This window comes from Nicotiana tabacum, chromosome 3 (assembly GCF_000715075.1).
Source record: "Nicotiana tabacum cultivar K326 chromosome 3, ASM71507v2, whole genome shotgun sequence".
Lineage (NCBI taxonomy): Eukaryota > Viridiplantae > Streptophyta > Magnoliopsida > Solanales > Solanaceae > Nicotiana > Nicotiana tabacum.
The window spans coordinates 2216342-2234257 of record NC_134082.1 but is presented as its reverse complement, the minus strand read 5'-3'; the positions used below and the strand labels follow the sequence as shown (position 1 = coordinate 2234257).

Genomic DNA, 17916 nt, shown 5'->3' with positions numbered 1-17916 from the left:
TATCTTCTAGGTCATCTATTTAAGCTAGAGCCCATAAATCACATCTTTTTTTTTTTTTTTTTTTTGTATTAATAATGATTTATGCTCTTTGCATTTTGTTTAATACTCCTCGTTATTTGATTGTGCTGTATATGATCTGATGAGTAAGTTCTAAGCGTGATTTTTCGATACTTTTTCTTCACATCTGCTCAGGATAGCACTCTCTTTGCCATTTCCATTTTTTTTTTGTTGATAATTGTGGCGTTCAGTCTAGCTTACGCGTGTCTCGACTGATTAACCTAGTATTTGCTACCTACCGCGACCACAATAGTATACCCTACTGGGTATACTATTGTGGTCGCGGTAGGTAGCAAATACTAGGTTAATGTTACCTGGGTAACATTCCAGGTTTGAATAGATATGAAGAAATACATTGTTTATTTAGGTTTGAATAGATATGAAGAAATCATCTACATAGCATTTTTCACATGGTGAAGTATGATTCTTAATTTTTTGTGGTTCAAGATCTACCCTTTTTTGATAAATATGGTCTAGAATAAATTTAGAGTCCAACTTACCTTTATCATTATTTTCCTTAATAAGTTTAAAAATTAAAATGTTTGGAAATACTTTATAGAAAAGAAAAGGTGCAACGTCGATGAATATTAGTTAAACTCATTTTGACCATCGAGTCTTTGCAAGAATACTTGTTCCAAACATTAAACAAACACTATAAATGTAAACCATGTGTAAATAAATAAACAATAACATTCTCAATCTTAATTGCTCAATTCTAAAAGATCTTAATTGTAATTAAAATGAGGAATACAAAATTTACATTATCAGTATAATGTAACCTATTGTAACAAGTTATTTGTGTTAAATTTTCATAATTACATATAACTATTTTTAAAATAATCTAATAGTATAAATTTTTTATATTATCAGTGTATATAAAAATTTAATCTAGAATAGGATATCACGTGGCTTATTGTAAAAGCTGCTACCATTTTGATTGAAGTAATATACTACTTAATATATTGATAAGATATTTGATTTCTTCTTTTAAGCTGCAAATTAATGAATTTCCATTTTGAGACAATCTCCAAATGAAACCAAATCTTTACTTACCTTTTCAGACGTGATAAAATCTTGAAAATTGCATCTCATTATTAAAATCCTAGCACTCTTCTTCATCATATATTTGTATATGTTAAATATAAGTATATGTATATATTTTTGTTCTCACTAATCTCTCTTTTTATACTTACCAGTAAATGATTTCCATGGAGCCCTTCGCAGACGTGGTAAGTAATTTTTTTTTTATATCCTTAGCTTTCAATTTTCTTGTATGTTTGTAGTTATAGTAAACTTTTCGAAACTCTATTCTACGAAAAATACTTTTCAAAATAAGTAAATTGTGAAAGTTTGGTTAAACATGCACCAATATTGTATAGTGCGATTTTATGATCTTCATGCAGAGGCGGACTTGAAGTAGAAGAAGGGGGGGGGGGGTCATCGAACCTTGCTAACTTCAACAAAAGTTCTAGATGCATATGTGTTATTGATATTGAGAACGATCATATATTTTACTTGGAACCATTAAGCTCGTTGATTTTGTTATTATTGGTATTATTTTTGCATTTCTGTTCAATTGCTTTTTTATGTTGTTTTGTAGAGTTGCACTTTGAAAGTGAATGTCAACTGCGATTCTTGTAAGATGAAAATGATGGAAGTGTTGCACTCTGTACGAGGTAATTAATTCCTTTTTTATCTTGTAAATGACCGGTTTATATAAAAAAAATTATAATGTCAGCGCATAAAACCTAAACTCTTTATAATTAAGTTTCGCTAAAAAATGAAGTTGATTCTTATCTAAAAGAAGGAGGTTTTTAATTTTCATAAAGAATATTAAGAACATAGGCGAACGCACATGCGTTCACATCCCCTATTGTTGACTTGAATTATATATATAAAGTAGAAACTTAAAAAAAATTAAAAACATTTATTCATACTCAAATAAGTTTATTGAAGGGGAGCCTTGGCATAACTGGTAAAATTATTTCCATGTGACCAGGAGGTCAGGGGTTCAAGCCGTGGAAACAGCCTCTCCCAGAAATGCAGGATAAGGTTGCGTACAATAGACTCTTGTGGTCCGCCCCTTCTCCGGTCCCTGCACATAGCGGAAGCTTAGTGCACCGAGCGACCCTTTTTTACTCAAATAAGTTTGTTCATTCTTGATTTTGAATTTGCCTTTGTATAGGAGTATATGCATTGACAATAGATGCAGAACAAGGAATAGCAAATGTTTATGGAGAAGTGGATCCAAACAGATTGTTAATGGCATTGTCAAGATCAGGACAACATGCAGAATTAATATCAGTGAAATTGAGACATCCAAATCTCACTCAAAGAAGTCACTATGGGCAAAATAATGGCTATGGCCATAACCATAATAATGGCTATGGCTATAATAATAATAACTATAGTGCAATAGATGGACCTTATGGCCACCACAACTCCAATGGGTTGGGTGAGCCAAGCTCTTATTATTCTTCAAGAAGAGCCTTGGTTGATCGACCTTATTACGGTTCGAGCTACCGCAACTCTTCTCCTTATTCTAGCTACGATCCGTCGTCGTCGTCGTCGTCGCTGTACCAACCCATTATTATTGATCATGTCATCAGAGAAGAACCCATGAACTGGTGCAGTATTCTGTGAGGTGAAGGTGGATTCAGTACGTAAATTAACTTGATTGTTCAATTATCCTTTAAGAGGTCATTTAGGACTGAACTCGTCATAATTTTAAAGTTATGAGTTCAGAATTCAGTGTTTGTTGAACTTTTGATGATCATTCACATGTGTATATATATTCTGTTTTCAAATAATTGAATGTAAATGCCATACATTTTTGCGGTGATACCCTTATTTAGGGTGTGTTTGGTACGAAGGAAAACATTTTTTGGAAAATATTTTTCAATTTTCCATGTTTGGTTGGCTTAAATGTTTTGGAAAATATTTTCCTTATGAATTTGTTTTCTTTATCAAGAGAAAATCTTCCCCACCCCACACCTACCCACCCCACCTCCTCTCTCCAAAAAGACTTTTTTTTCAGATTTCAGTTTTTTTTTTCCCGAAAGTTTAGCGGTTCGGAAGTTTATGAAATTTGTGGGTTCTGAAGATTGTTGGTTCGAAAGTTTATGACTTCATGTAAATTATTTATGAACACTCTTAAGATGTTATTTTCCTTAATTTTTGTACCAAATACCGAAAAATGAATAAAATTACTATTATTTATTTTCCAAAAAACATTTTCCGTTATACCAAACACACCCATAATGTTTTGCAGCATCTCCTTTTCTTTAAGCTAGTTAGTTCTTCTTTTTATTTCTTTTAGCAAGGTTGATATTTTGAGGAACTAACTAATTAGACAAGAAGAATTCCGTTTTACATGTGGCTAATAAAATAATAAATTTCTGATTTTATAATTTTTCAACAATTTGCTTGTGTAATTGGATAATATTGTCTTAATCATCATGTAAGTAATTAACTAAACAAAGTCAAATTAACTAGCTTTTGTTTATCTTAAACTTAGCGACACTTGCTCTATCCTTTGCCGGGTCAAATTCAGCGCAAATTGATATAGATTTTTGCTATTGATGCAGATTTAGAATGTATTCGATGACGGTATAAAAAATATTTAAATACTTAAAAGACGATATTTATTTTAAGCATTGGCTGATAATAAAAAAACGAGAAATGTTGGCCTCTAAATTACATTGAATGTGCAAAAATCTTTTATAATTAATCATAAAACCTAAATTACACATTCATTTTTCTATTAGTACTTTTTTTTTTGGTTTCTCATCTGAATTTTGGTGCTCGTTTTGGAGTCCGACCTATTCGAATTCGTATCACATAAGGTCCATTAAAGTAATCATGGTGTACTTGCATAATCTGATTTCATATGTGCTTAATTCATCAAAGGTCAACAATTATGCGTAGTGCACACGCTTAAATTGGACATATTTTAAATTAATTTTTATAGGATAATTATGCAATGAGATAATCAAATCTATTACTAGTACTTAATTATAAAAAAGAAAAGTGATGAGGTCCATCGAAATTCCACTAAAGCATACATTTGTATCCAACTAATGTACTGGTAATTTTACGTGGAAATAATATCCGATAGTCACTTTTAAGCATGTTGTTTAAAATATATTTAAAGATTAGTTAATTCGCTCAAACTTCAAGATCTGACGTCCTAGAGTTTAAACCTCAAAGTTCAAACATCTTATCCTAAAGTTCAAAAATTATGTCTAGAAGTTCGAATCTTATCTCCTGAGTTTTAAATTAGTAGTTCAGAAATTCAAGACACTTAATCTTGAATTTTCAAATTCAGAATACTTAGTCCTAAAGTTTGAGTGAATTGACTAATCTTTAAATACATTGTAAATTGTGAATATATTTTAAACAACGGGCTTAAAAATGGCTATTGGTGCATTTTCTCCTACTTTTACGGCGAGTTAATCCAAAATAAGTTGAATTGGCTATATTAATTTTCAATATTCATACTATTATACTAGTATATCATAGTTGAGATTCAAACATATGACTTAAAGTACCTTTTTAGCCCCTTCTAATGCAAAACTAAAAGTAGTCTGGAATTTTTCGTGTTTTAGTTGAGGGTATTTTTGTCCAAATATTTTTTCGTGTAAAAAAAATAGCTATTTGCTAATAACTTTTTAAATACTGGCTAAACTCTAATTGGAGAGGTTAAAAGTGACTATTTTCCGATTTCTTACCCGTATATTTGACTTCAAAAATTTTATATTAAAATTATTTTATTTTTAAAATTAAACTAGACTTGAGTGAATATTATCAGTGTACAAAACTTAAACTCCTATTATAAATTAAAGTTTAAATTTTATGCACTAGCAAGGTATAAAGTATTCACAGAATAAATGAGTTAAGGTAATTATATATAATCTCTATAATAAAGTATTACTTAGTAATGTAATAAAAACTTAACTAAATTACTATAATAAGTGATTTATATTAATAGTATAATAAATCTTTATAATGTTAAAAACTTATATTTATCATTGTTATTAATTATTTCTTTAACAATAGAGGTATTCAGATTAATATGGGCACACCTTAGTTATCCTATTAATTTGGACACAGTTTTACTATTTTACTTTTTGTGATATGATTTTGTAATCACAAATATTTATGACATGTATTAAATGACAATTTTTTTTATATGTTTTAAGCGATAAATTTGTATTCAAATCGAGAGTCTAACTTTTTTAATTTTGACCATAAATTATGACACCAAATTTAATATTTTTTGAAATAAAAGTTATATATTTAAAATTACATCATAGTAATTAATAAATTCAAAATATTTAAAAGGTATTTCAAAAATTATGTCATTTGACTCTTGAAATTAATAACTATAAATATATAAATATTGTTAAAATAGCACGGTATAGCCATTTTTCGGAATGGTCATTCAAAAATAGTCACCGTTTACGAAGTCAATGAAAAATAGCCACTATTTTGCTGCAACAGAGACCGGTCCCGCATAATATACGGGAGTTCGGTGCATCTGTGTACGAACTCCAGCATATTATGCTAGACCGATATGCTTTGATGACTCCTGTATAATATACGGGAGACTGGAGCACCGGTGCTCCAAACTCCAGTATATTATACTGGACATTTATATTTACTGAAAGTTCAGTATATTATGTTGGAGTTCTAGTGTACTTATGCTGGAACTCCAACATATTATACGGGAGTTCCAGCATAATTATCCTGGAACTCCCGTATAATATGCTGGAGTTCCAGCATACTATTTTTCGAGTTTAGAATAATGTTTTCGTTCAAATTTATCTTTATATGAAAAGTGACTAAATTTCGATTACTTTTAAAATTAGACTATTTTTGAATGACCAGTCGTAAATGTTGATATTTTTTAATTTCTCCTATAAATATTAGATAGAAAAGAAGACCCACCACACCACCCATATTCATTACTCAGTCCATACTTATTCTGTTTTTCGCCGGCGTCAAAACAGCCGGCGCAACTCGCCGGAGCACACCATTTTTTCGCCTAAGCAATGAAAATGGAAACCGTACACTCTATCTTCGATAGAGTAACTGAGCTAACTAAATTAGCTCAGGAGAAAAACACCGATCCTTTGATATGGGCCATGCAACTTTCTTCAAGTCTCAACTCCGCCGGCGTATCCATGCCGTCCGTCGCCGTCGGCGAAATTTTAGTGAATCATATATGTTGGTCGAATAACGTTCCTATTGCTTGGAAATTTCTAGAGAAAGCTTTGACGGTTAGAATTGTACCTCCTTTGTTCGTTCTCGCTCTTCTCTCTACCAGGTCCATTTTTTTGCTCCTTCATTTTATTTTATTTTTGCAAATTTTGTGTCATTGTATTTTTACGAAATGTGTTTAAGACATAATTAAGAAAAAATAAAAGTGTTCTCTCTAACAACTTAAACTTTTTAGATGAGATATGAGATGGTCACACATTTTAATATAGTACAGTCAAATTTCTCTACTATATTTTTCTGGCTTTTATAGAGATTGGTTGTTATACACGTATAATAACATTTAACAATTAAATCTTATTTGGTTATTATAGACAAAAATTATCCAAAAAAGGATTTTTTTTCCATTTTTTCAATATTATAAAAGAAAGAAAATTATTTGAACAAAAGAAAAGACCTTTAATTACCAGGTCCCTTTTTTGCCCCTTTATTTTATGAAAATTTAGTGTTTTTTATTTTACGGAATATGTTGAGGACATAAATTTTTTTTTAAAAGCAAAAGATTAGATGGTTGCACAATTTTGATATGGTATTAGAACAATCAAAGGTTTTTTTTTTGTCCCTTCACTTTTGTTTAGTGTTTTTTATTTAACGAAATGTGTTGAATGTTGGAAAAGCAGTGGGTTTGTGTGTGTGAGTGAGAACAGTTGTTGGATGTGTTTCGAATGGTGTAAGAGTGGATGGTTATAATAAGGACCGGTGGCTCTGACACTTGTCCGCAATGGTTCATGTTTGAAATATTGCCACATTGAAGACATAATTGTAAAAAATAAAAGTGTGCACGTTCTAACAGTTTAAACTTTTATATTAGATGGTCACACGCTTCAATATGGTACCAGAGCTGGCAGATGTCCTAGATTCGAGTCTCACGAAAGGAAAGGAATTTTCATGTGCTTAGCCCAGGCCCGCACGTGAGTGACATATTTAAGAAAATAAAAGACAATTAAGAAAATAAGGAGCGTGTTAAATGACGTAATTAAGAAAAGAAAAGACATTATCAAGAAAATAAAAGCATGATCTTTGTAACAACTTATGTTATAAAAGACATAATTAAGAAAATAAAAGTGTGATCTCTCTAACAGCTTAAGCTTTTAGATGTTATAGTCACAAACTTCAACACATAAGCAGAATGGATATATGGGATTCATATAGCTGATTGAATAAAAGAGAGAGAGTTGCATTAGGTTGACGGAGAATTGAAATGCACTTGAGTAGAGCGGAATTGATATAGGGGATTCAAATAAGCTGATTCTAACTAGTTTGGGATTGAGCCATAGTTGATTGATTGATTGAGTCTTCTTTGTTGTGTTGATTTTATAATTTCTTTTCTTTTACAGAGTAATTCCTACCCGAAGGAGCTGTCCGATGGCATACAGGCTGTATATGGAACTCCTGAAAAGATATGCTTCTTCATTACCATCTCTAAGTAATGGTCCAAATTATCAAAAGTACGTTTCGTTCTCCTATTTTGTGCCATTTTCTTGTATTGTCTCTTTAGTTTGATTCCATAAGAATCTTTTTTCTTTCGCTAGATGCTTTAGACTATATTATCTGTTGCTAGGATCAGTGTTTTGACACCTGTCATTTTATGTCATTCGTGGTAGGTGCCCCTGTAAAATCCTTCGTTGGTACTGAAACTTCATGGTAATGCCTGTCATTTTATGTCATTCGTGGTAGTGTAAAATCCTTCTTTGGTTCTGAGACTTCATGGTTCATCTCAGTCATATTATCAAGTTCTATATTATGTCCCATAAGTTAAAAGATTTAGTTTGAATTACTTTGGATGAAATGGCTCACTTTCGCTGTGTAATCATTCCCTTGGACACTAATCTTCAAATTATAACAGCATAATCTATGATGTTTCCTAGAGTATTCTCTTTTTTTCTCTGAAATGTTATTGGCTAATTTGGCATAACTCTTTGTTCAATAGTCTCTTTTTGTCAACAGAGGTTCTTATGTTCATTTTCTGGTTTTCTATATGTTTTATTTTTCTTTCAGAAGGAGGTCCTCTAATTTATGCCTCAATCTGTTGTGAGAATGATATCTTAAGTAAAATTTCTTTGACATAATCTTCCAGTGTATGCTCTGGTCATTGTTTGTCCTCCTATATTTCCTGGGAGGTAAACAGATGTCCATGTGATTGAAAACCTATGTTGCTCGGACTCTTTGAAAATGTGGCCGGGCGTGTGTTGGATCCTCCAAAAGTAGTGTATATTTGGAGACACTACTTTTGGAGGATCCGTCACAGGTGCCGCAGCATTTTGGAGAGTCCGCGCAACATAGCTGAAAACTAATAATATTCATTATTGATTCAAATTCTCCAAATTAGCATTGATGTTGTTTTGAACTAGTATAATTTTTGTGGATGAATTTCAGTAAAAGAGTTAACTTATCTGGTACTGCTATTGCAGGATTATGGAGTCGATAAATGATACTCTTCATCTTTCCCAGATATTTGAACTTCAGGGATCTGAAAGTGGAAAGCATGTGGTTGGATATGTTTTCATGGTTGTATGGCAGTTACTTGATGCCTCACTTGACGATGAAGGATTGCTGGAGCTGACTGCTGAAAAGAAGTCTAGGTGGCCAGTTGCAACTCAAGAAATGGAAATCAGCAATCGTGATGGCTTTGTTGGGAAAAGAGTTGAACATCGTGAAGGATTATGTAGAATGAACACTGTGTTGGCTATTGAAATAATTGGTGAACTTTTTGGGGACAAATTGACGTCCATGATTCTTTACTTGGCACGTAAGAACATGTAAGATCATAGAGCTTCCTTCATTAAGTTTTGCGCTGTATCAAATAGCAACATGTTTCTTACTAATGTTTTTTTTCTCAGAGTTCCATTGAGCCATGAAATGAGAAGTAGTGCTTAAAAAAATGCATACTATGCCAGACTAAGAGATATTGGTGGTAGCTAAATATGCATTTGTTCTTTCTTTAGGCCCACACATTGGGATTCTTTCATGCAGCACTTACAACTTCTAGTGTCAAATTCGGCAGCTCTAAGAAACTCCAAGGATATCTCTCCAGAGGCTTTGGTGCTATTGATATCCAAAAACCTTGGAGTCCTGTCCAGGGAATGCAACACAAGCTCACGGCAATTTTTTCACGCTGTTATGGCTTCTGGATCACTTGCATTTTCTGCTAGTCGGCGTGATGCTGCTAGTACATCAGTTCTCTGGCTACCAATTGATCTCTTTCTAGAAGATACCATGGATGGACTTCAAGTGGCAGCTACAAGTTCCGCTGACACTCTAACTGGTCAACACTGTAGTATTGTCTAAGTGATTTAGTATACCCTGTTCTGACCTGCTAAAATGGAGTTATTTTGCAGGTCTGGTGAAGGCTCTGCAGGCAACTAACCGTACAACATGGCAGGACACATTTTTTGGATTATGGATTTCAGCCCTAAGGCTTGTTAATAGAGTAAGTTGTTAAGGGCTAAATATGGGGTTTCTTCTCGGCCGAGAATTTACATTCCTTTGTATAGAAGGTTAAATGAAACAAATACCAGTATATACATAAGCAGTTATACTGGTACTATGCTAGACTAATAGATATTAGTGGTAGCTAAATATGCATTTGTTCTTTCTTTAGGCCCACAAATTGGGATTCTTTCATGCAGCACTTACAACTTCTAGTGTCAAACTCGTCAGCTCTAAGAAATCTTAGAATATCTCTCTGGAGGCTTTGGTGCTATTGATATCCAAAAACCGTGAAGTCCTCCCTAGGGAATGCAAAACAAGCTCACGGCAATATCTTCATGCTGTTATGGCTTCTGGATCACTTGCATTTTCTGCTAGTCGGCTTGATGATAGAAAACCTATGCTTCCTAGCCATTTGTCATTTTCCATCTTCAGCTCTAGGTCTTATTTTCTAACACAATTTTGCTGAGAAGTGCTTCCAAGTTTCAAAGTTCTAGAAACTAGCCTAATTTATTTGTTAAGGGCTAAATATGGGGTTTCCTTGTCAGCCAAGAATTTACATTCCTTTGTATAGAAGGTAAAATGAAACAGCTTATCAGAATTGAAACTGCAGTTTTTTAATAGCGTCAGTTTGATATTGAAAATGTCTAAATAACTTCTTTTGGGTCAATTTAGGAAAGGGATTCGAGCGAGGGACCAGTACCTCGTCTTGATACCTGCCTATGCTTATTGTTGTCTATTACACCGCTAGCAATTACCAACATCATTGAAGAGGAAAATGATAGCACCTCTAGTGATCAAAGAAAAGAGTCCACGGGAAAACGTTGTCAGGCCTTGGTTTCTAGCTTACAGCAACTGCATGATTATGAAGGCTTGTTGACCCCACCACTGCCGGCAATTCCGTTGGCAAACCAAGCTGCTGTTAAAGCAATGATGTTCCTTTCAGGGCTAAGTATGGGAAGTGAGTACTTTGATGGGATGAAATTGAATGGCATGCCTGTCAATTGTGGTGAGTCCAGTAGATTTCAAGTGAGACCTGTGTTTTGTCAGCCTTGTATCAGTTGCTGCCTGCATTCTATCTTACATTCTTTTCAATTTGACTAAGTTTTAGAGTTTGCTTCCTCTTTATTCCCACAACCCCACCCATGTACTTGTTTCTCTTTGTAAATTCTTTGCTTTTTTATTTATTTTGGGCAGATTGTTTTCAGACGGTATGGTCGAAAAATCTAATTAATCAATAGTGCATCTCTTATTTGCTCTTATATGCATAAGTAGTTATAGTGGTAGTGTATGCTAATCAACAACTACACCTCAATCCCAAACAAAGTTGGGGTCGGTGATATGAATCCTCACTTATTTCTTTAAGCTCAACTCATATCGTCATCATGCCAGAATAATTTAAGATTAATAGGGAAATAAGTTTTATTTATATATATAAAATTAAAAGTTCTGTAACAAATTTAAAGCCTATTCCTAACTAGTAAGTATGCTAATCATCTGTAACTATTTGTAGCCGGGAACTTGTGGCACCTTATTGTTGAGGCTTGCATTGCTAGAAACATTTTGGATACATCTGCTTATTTATGGCCTGGATACGTAAAAGGTCAATGCAATCAAGTGCCTCGTAGCATTTCAGGCCCATTGCTTGGCTGGTCATCACTGATGAAGGGATCTCTCCTAACTCCTCCAATGGTCAGTGCATTGGTTTCAACACCCGCCTCAAGGTATGACAGATGTTGACAATTAGAAAGCTTTTCTTTGTTTCTAGTTTGCTCACTTCACGCCATCATCGGCCAAGGTTATTTGGTCAAGCAGTAGTGGTGTCCCAGTGCCACTGGTAAATGTGGCTGCTTTTAAGTTCATATTAGGAGTTTTTCTCCATATAGAGAATTAAACAATATAGAAATTTGTTCATAGCTTGATATAACGGGCATATTCTTTTAAAGAAAGCCTCAGTAGATTTAAGCAGTAGTTTTACGCCATGCCACTGGTTAATATGGTTGCTTTTAAGGTCATACTCGAAGTTTATAGTTATAGATGTATAAGAAAAGAGCTATCACTTCAAAATAATGGGCATATCATTTTCTGCTTAAGAAACATCTGCAAATTGTAAGTATTCACATCTGGTGCTCTCTGGTAGAAAGAAAAGCTGATCTTCGGTTGAAAATCCCTTTCTTTCCTGAAGCCAGACATATCAGATGCTCTTTCTTGATATTTATCCAGTGGTATGAAAACTAAATTTAATAAGCTCATGGATTTGATGGAAGCTTAGCAGAAATAGAGAAAATATATGAGATTGCTGTCGATGGTTCCGATGAAGAAAAGATTTCTGCTGCTACTATTCTCTGTGGGGCCTCTCTTGCTCGTGGTTGGAATATACAGGTAACACATCCCATCTCTCTGGGATTAAAACCAGTATTTTGTACTATAGTAGCAGCAAAACCTCTTTGAGAGCCTTCATTACCTTAGGTCAAGTCTCCTCTCAAACATTGTGAGCATTGCACAAAGAACAACCTTAACTGGATGAACAAAAAGGAGATGAAAAAAACATAAATAAGTGAAAATGTTATTGGTAAACTAGGTTGAGAAGCATTACCGTTTGTGTTTAGATCAGCAACCCCCAGAAAGGGTTAAAAATAAAGAAAGGTGGCAACAAAGATGGAGCGGAAGAACACTCACCTAGCCACCATCACTAATCCCTTATATCTGTAGTATATTTGATTTTACTTTGAAGTGAAAATATATTCAGATATTTTCTAAAGTCATTTTTAAAGGTACCCTGTTAAAAAATCTGGTATTCTAAAGTCATTCTCAAGTTCAAAACTGGGTGTCTTGTATATTTCATTTCTATGTTTTGCACACTCATTTGCACTGTATTTTCATCTACATTCTTGCAGGAACATACCGTTCTATTCATCACTAGGTTGCTTTCACCTTGTGTTCCTTCTGATTATTGTGGAACTGAAAGCCATTTGATAAGCTATGCTCCAGTTTTGAATGTCCTTCTCATTGGTATATCATCTATCGATTGTATCCAGATCTTTTCTTTGCATGGATTGGTAGGTTAAACTTCCGCTGCACTTTTCTTATTCTGAATTATGTTTGATGTCATTTATATGTTAATGTCGGTGAAAATCACATAGACTTGAATCAGATGCTAGCATACAGCTGCAGTGTTGCACTACTTTTATAGAGATAGGTTACCTGAACAACAATTTATAGAACTAAAGTTCTGTTGAAAATAGGTTTTGAGAAAAGTATATTGAGTAGAGCTGGGCTTAAGATAAAGATGGAGAAACCAAACTTCTTTCCTCTGTTACTGACGGTGTACTTAAAATTTCTCCAGGTTCCACAGCTTGCTGGTGCATTGATGCCAATTTGTGAAGCCTTCGGTTCTTGTGCTCCCAATATATCATGGACTCTAATGTCGGAAAAGATTAATTCACATGCTGTTTTCTCGAATGCGTTCACACTTCTGCTGAAGTTGTGGAGATTTGATCAGCCACCACTTGAGCATGTCACCAGAGATGTTCCTGTGGGATCCCATCTAACTCCTGAATACCTATTGCTGGTTCGTAACTCCCAGTTGGCATGCTCTGAAGATTTGCTTAAAGGTCAAAGCAAAAGCAAGCAATTGTCTAGAACTCCGTGTCGATTACCTGAAGAACCCATATTTATGGATTCTTTTCCGAAACTAAAATGTTGGTACCGGCAAAATCAAGCATGTATTGCTTCACCTCTCTCAGGTCTCGTCCCTGGAACTCCTGTTCATCAGATTGTTGAAGCACTGCTGAACTTCATGTTTAGAAAAATAAATAGTGCTGGTCAGTCCCTTACACCAACGACCTCAGGTAGTAGTAACTCATCTGGGTCTGGCAACGAAGATATATCTCCTCATCTTAAGTTACCTGCATGGGATGTTTTGGAAGCTGTTCCATTTGTGCTTGATGCTGCTCTGACAGCCTGTGCTCACGGGCGATTGTCACCACGTGAACTAGCCACAGGTTAGCCTATTTGGTAAAGATTAATAAAATTAGAGTGCAATTGTCATTTGAATATAATGTCTACACTTAGGCTTCGAAAGCAATCCTAAGCCAGTTGTCAGTTGAGAGAGAGCGAGAGAGATGAAACACTTAAGCCAGTTGTCAGAGGTATGAGGCATATCACACAACCCCCCCACCCCCCACAACAACAACAAAAAAAAAAGAGTGAAGTCGTTAACCTCCTTTTAATGAGAAGAAGAGGACTTTTGATGTAAGATATATTGTGTCTCCTTCCTACACACGGCCACTGCTTGATAGATCCTTTATATTCAATATGCACACACACACGCAACACAGAGAAAAAGGATAGAAAGAAGAGGAAAATTCGCACGAGAAACTTGAACTTATCACGTGGATGATGCTGTCAAGTCTAAGTTAATGATTTCTATGTCTTAGTATATTGAATGCTGCATTTTCTCCATCTCAGGTCTTAAGGATCTAGCTGACTTTCTTCCTGCGTCTTTGGCAACAATTGCAAGTTACTTTTCAGCTGAAGTGACACGGGGTCTTTGGAAGCCTGCTTTTATGAATGGAACTGATTGGCCAAGTCCAGCTGCAAATTTAGCAACAGTGGAACAACAGATTAAGAAAATCCTAGCTGCTACTGGTGTAGATGTACCAAGTGTCTCTGTAGGTGTGTACTCGTTTGATTTCATCTGACACCTGTTTCTTATAAGACGAGAGGAACTGTGGCGTTAGAAACGTACTTCCCCTCTTCTCTTTCTTCTAACCTATGGGTCTGGTTACCGTTGTGACAAGTTAATCGCCCCGTGTGAATTTCTAAATGAATCATACAGTGGCAGAATGAACACGAATCTACCCCCACCCCCTTCTTTTTCCATTCCTTTTGTCGTGACGTTAAAGTATGGTTTGGGGGGATTAGATCCCTAATCTCCTTTGTTGAAATATCGAATTATATTTTCTGATAAATAGTTGACAAGGGTTTATCAATTCTATCTTTGCTATGTGGCAGACCTAGACTACCATATCTATCTAATCAGGGGCGGAGCTACCGTATGAGTTAAGGGTTCGAACCCAGTAGCTTTTGTTTAGACCCTGTGTTTGTATTAAAAATCCATTAAAATATGTATAACTATTTAATTGTGGGCTATGGGTTCGATGGCTAGTTCAGAACCCATAAATTTTATATCCTGGCTCTGCCTGTGTATCTAACACATCTGTGCGTAGGAGTAATTAAGTGCAGGGAATTTAACTACTCATTCATTCGTTTCCATTGCTTAGCTAATGCTATGTGTTTTGTAGGTGGAAATTCTCCAGCTATTATTCCTTTGCCCCTGGCAGTCCTTGTGAGCCTCACCATTACATATAAGCTTGAACGAGGTACTGATCGCTTTCTGAACTTGGTGGGCACAGCATTGAGTAACCTGGCTACAAGTTGTCCTTGGCCATGTATGCCTGTTATAGCTGCCCTATGGATGCAAAAGGTTAGACGTTGGAGTGATTTTCTTGTTTTCTCTGCATCCCGAACTGTGTTCCACCACAGCAGTGATGCCGTAGTTCAATTGCTTCGGGTCTGCTTTACAGCTACACTAGGTCTAGGTACATCTTCTATAGAAAGCAATGGTGGTGTCGGTTCACTTCTTGGTCATGGGTTTGGCTCGCACTTTTCTGGTGGTATTTCTCCCGTTGCCCCTGGTATACTCTACTTGCGTGTTCATAGAGTTGTCAGAAATGTCATGTTTATGGCAGAAGAGGTCGTCACCCTTCTGATGCATTTTGTCAGAATTATTGCGGATGGTGGATTCCCCGCTGAGGAATTGGAGAAACTCAAGAAAACCAGAAATCCGATGAGTTCTCTCTCTTGTCATAACATGGAAAGTGGATTCCCTGCATTTTGTCAGGTCTCTCTTGCTGCAGCAATGACCCGTGTCAAGCTTGCAGCTTCATTGGGTGCTTCATTAGTTTGGATTACAGGTGGTTTAAGTTTGGTCCAGGCTTTGCTAAAAGAAACATTACCATCTTGGTTTATATCAGCACATAGATCAGAGCCCAACGGTGGGGTCTCAGAGGGAATGGTCGCAAGGTTAAGGGGTTATGTCCTTGCTTACTTTGCACTTCTGTCCGGAACATTTGCTTGGGGTGTGGATTCATTGTCACCCGCATCCAAATGGCGGCCAAGTATTCTTGGAGCACATCTGGAGTTTCTTGCGAGTGCACTAGATGGGAAAATAACACTTGGTTGTAACAAGGCTACATGGAGAGCATATGTTTCAGGATTCATAGGCTTAATGGTCGGATGCACACCAAAGTGGCTTTTGGAGGTGGATGTTGAGGTTTTAAAGAGGCTGAGCAAGGGATTGAAACGGCTGAACGAGGAAGTGTTAGCTTTGGCCCTTTTGGAAACTAGTGGTGTTGGTGCTATGGGCACTGCTGCTGAAATGATAATAGAAGGGGGTTTGAACTTTTGCTAGATGAGCCCTCAATCAGAGGATCTACAACTTCTACAATTTTTGGATTGAGTATATGGTGACTACAGATATAGAAGTTTTGGAATTCTGCAGGTACCCCCTTGCATTTTTGACTTGTTTTGCTATCATGCACTTTGGGCCGGTTGAGTTTGATTATGATAATCTCACTTTTATTTACTACTTTCTCTTTCTTTTTGAGTTCTTAATATAACTGTCAGTATAAAGGTCCGGGGAAGGACCGGACCACAAGGATCTGTTGGGTGCACTAAGCTCCGGCTATGCGCGGGGTCCGGATTAAGGGCCGGACCACAAGGATCTGTTGTACGCAGTCTTACCTGCATTTCTACAAGATGTTGTTTCCACAGTTCGAACCCGTGACCTCCTGGTCACATGACAAGCAACTTTACCGGTTACGGCAAGGTTCCCGCTATACAAAAGATTTCTGTATTGACTTAAAGTAGTTTGGAATTGAAGGCTAGTTGATATTGTACAGATAGAATATAAGAAACTATGGGATTAAAACACACCAAAAGGGTTAGTTCAATCAAACGGGGTAGTACAAGCTCTTTGCCTCATGCATCTAGCCAGCTCGCGAGTTCACCGATGTTAGGAGAAAGATACAATACGAAAGAGAAACATGCATTCCAAGTTAACATGGAATACGTGCTCACACAACCTAGAGGGTGTTTGGCTACGCTTATAAGCTGGTCAAACTGGTTTATAAGCACTTTTTGGCTTATCTATGCATTTGGTAAACACTAAGTCATAAGTAGATCTCCCGCAACTTATGGTTTTTCAGCTTTTAGCACTTTTAGTTTGATCAAAGCTTTTATTAGTTTATCCTTAATAATATTTTTTTAATAGGGGTGTGCATTTGAATCGGTTTATCGATAAATCGAATCGATTATTTGTTATCGGTTTATCGATTTATCAATCGATTTTGTCCTCTTCGGTTATCGGTTTATCGATAAACCGATAAGGTATACTAAAAAGACAAATATACCCTTATTCTATAATACCCTTTCCTTTACCTAATACGTAAACAGTAATTTTTATAGGAAAATAAAACAAAACAGGGAGGCACATAATATATACTTAAACTTTCAAAAAAAATTAAAATTGTTTTTATGCTTTGCTAGGTCGTCTGCTCCTTTTGCCTCATTAATCCAAGAGGTCCACACAACGCATCTCATAATTTTGAAAGCAAGTTTGCACCCCGAAATAAAACTAAACAATAATGAAAGATATTGTTATACAATATTTCTTTCAATAATTGTAATACACTTGAGTGATTTCATTTTCAGAAAAGACTCTTTGATATAACAAATTTTGACTTTAATAAATGGTCAGAACCCTGTCTAATAGTAATGTCAAAGTGTAAACAAGAAAAGTTTAAACAAATTAAAGTCTTTTGACTTGTTTGAATTTTTGAAAAACTCGATATACTTTCCGTAATCTCGCAAATTTTCTTATTGGTGTAATCGATAAGCCCCAAAATCGATAAATCGAAATCGAAAAAATCGAAACCTTATTGAAACGATAACGATAAGCATATGTATAAATTGATAATCGATAAGCAATTATCGATAAGGGTCAAAATCGAATGCATACCCCTATTTTTTAATTCACAAAATACCTTTTCCAAAATAAATTTCATTTTTTTCTTTCCAAAAAAAAAA

At 35.3% G+C, this 17916-nt stretch overlaps 1 protein-coding gene across 3 annotated transcripts; it reads left to right on the top strand.

Annotated features, from left to right (window-relative positions):
• The first annotated feature begins 6006 nt into the window (after positions 1-6006).
• LOC142179350 (mediator of RNA polymerase II transcription subunit 33A-like) lies at positions 6007-16414 on the top strand. Of its 3 annotated transcripts, XM_075249066.1 has the most exons (13): positions 6008-6385; positions 7674-7784; positions 7941-7980; positions 8748-9095; positions 9282-9601; positions 9675-9766; positions 10441-10774; positions 11279-11489; positions 12033-12147; positions 12663-12824; positions 13112-13769; positions 14236-14442; positions 15072-16414. In XM_075249066.1, the coding sequence occupies exons 2-13, from the start codon at positions 7766-7768 to the stop codon at positions 16238-16240; spliced, it is 3675 nt and encodes a 1224-aa protein (XP_075105167.1). In that variant the 5' UTR covers positions 6008-6385; positions 7674-7765; the 3' UTR covers positions 16241-16414. The 3 variants fall into 3 exon arrangements, with proteins under 3 accessions (XP_075105166.1, XP_075105167.1, XP_075105168.1); XM_075249065.1 differs by lacking the exon at positions 7941-7980 and having other exon boundaries at positions 6007-6385; XM_075249067.1 differs by lacking the exons at positions 6008-6385; positions 7674-7784; positions 7941-7980 and having other exon boundaries at positions 8957-9095; positions 9177-9601.
• The last annotated feature ends 1502 nt before the right edge of the window (positions 16415-17916 follow it).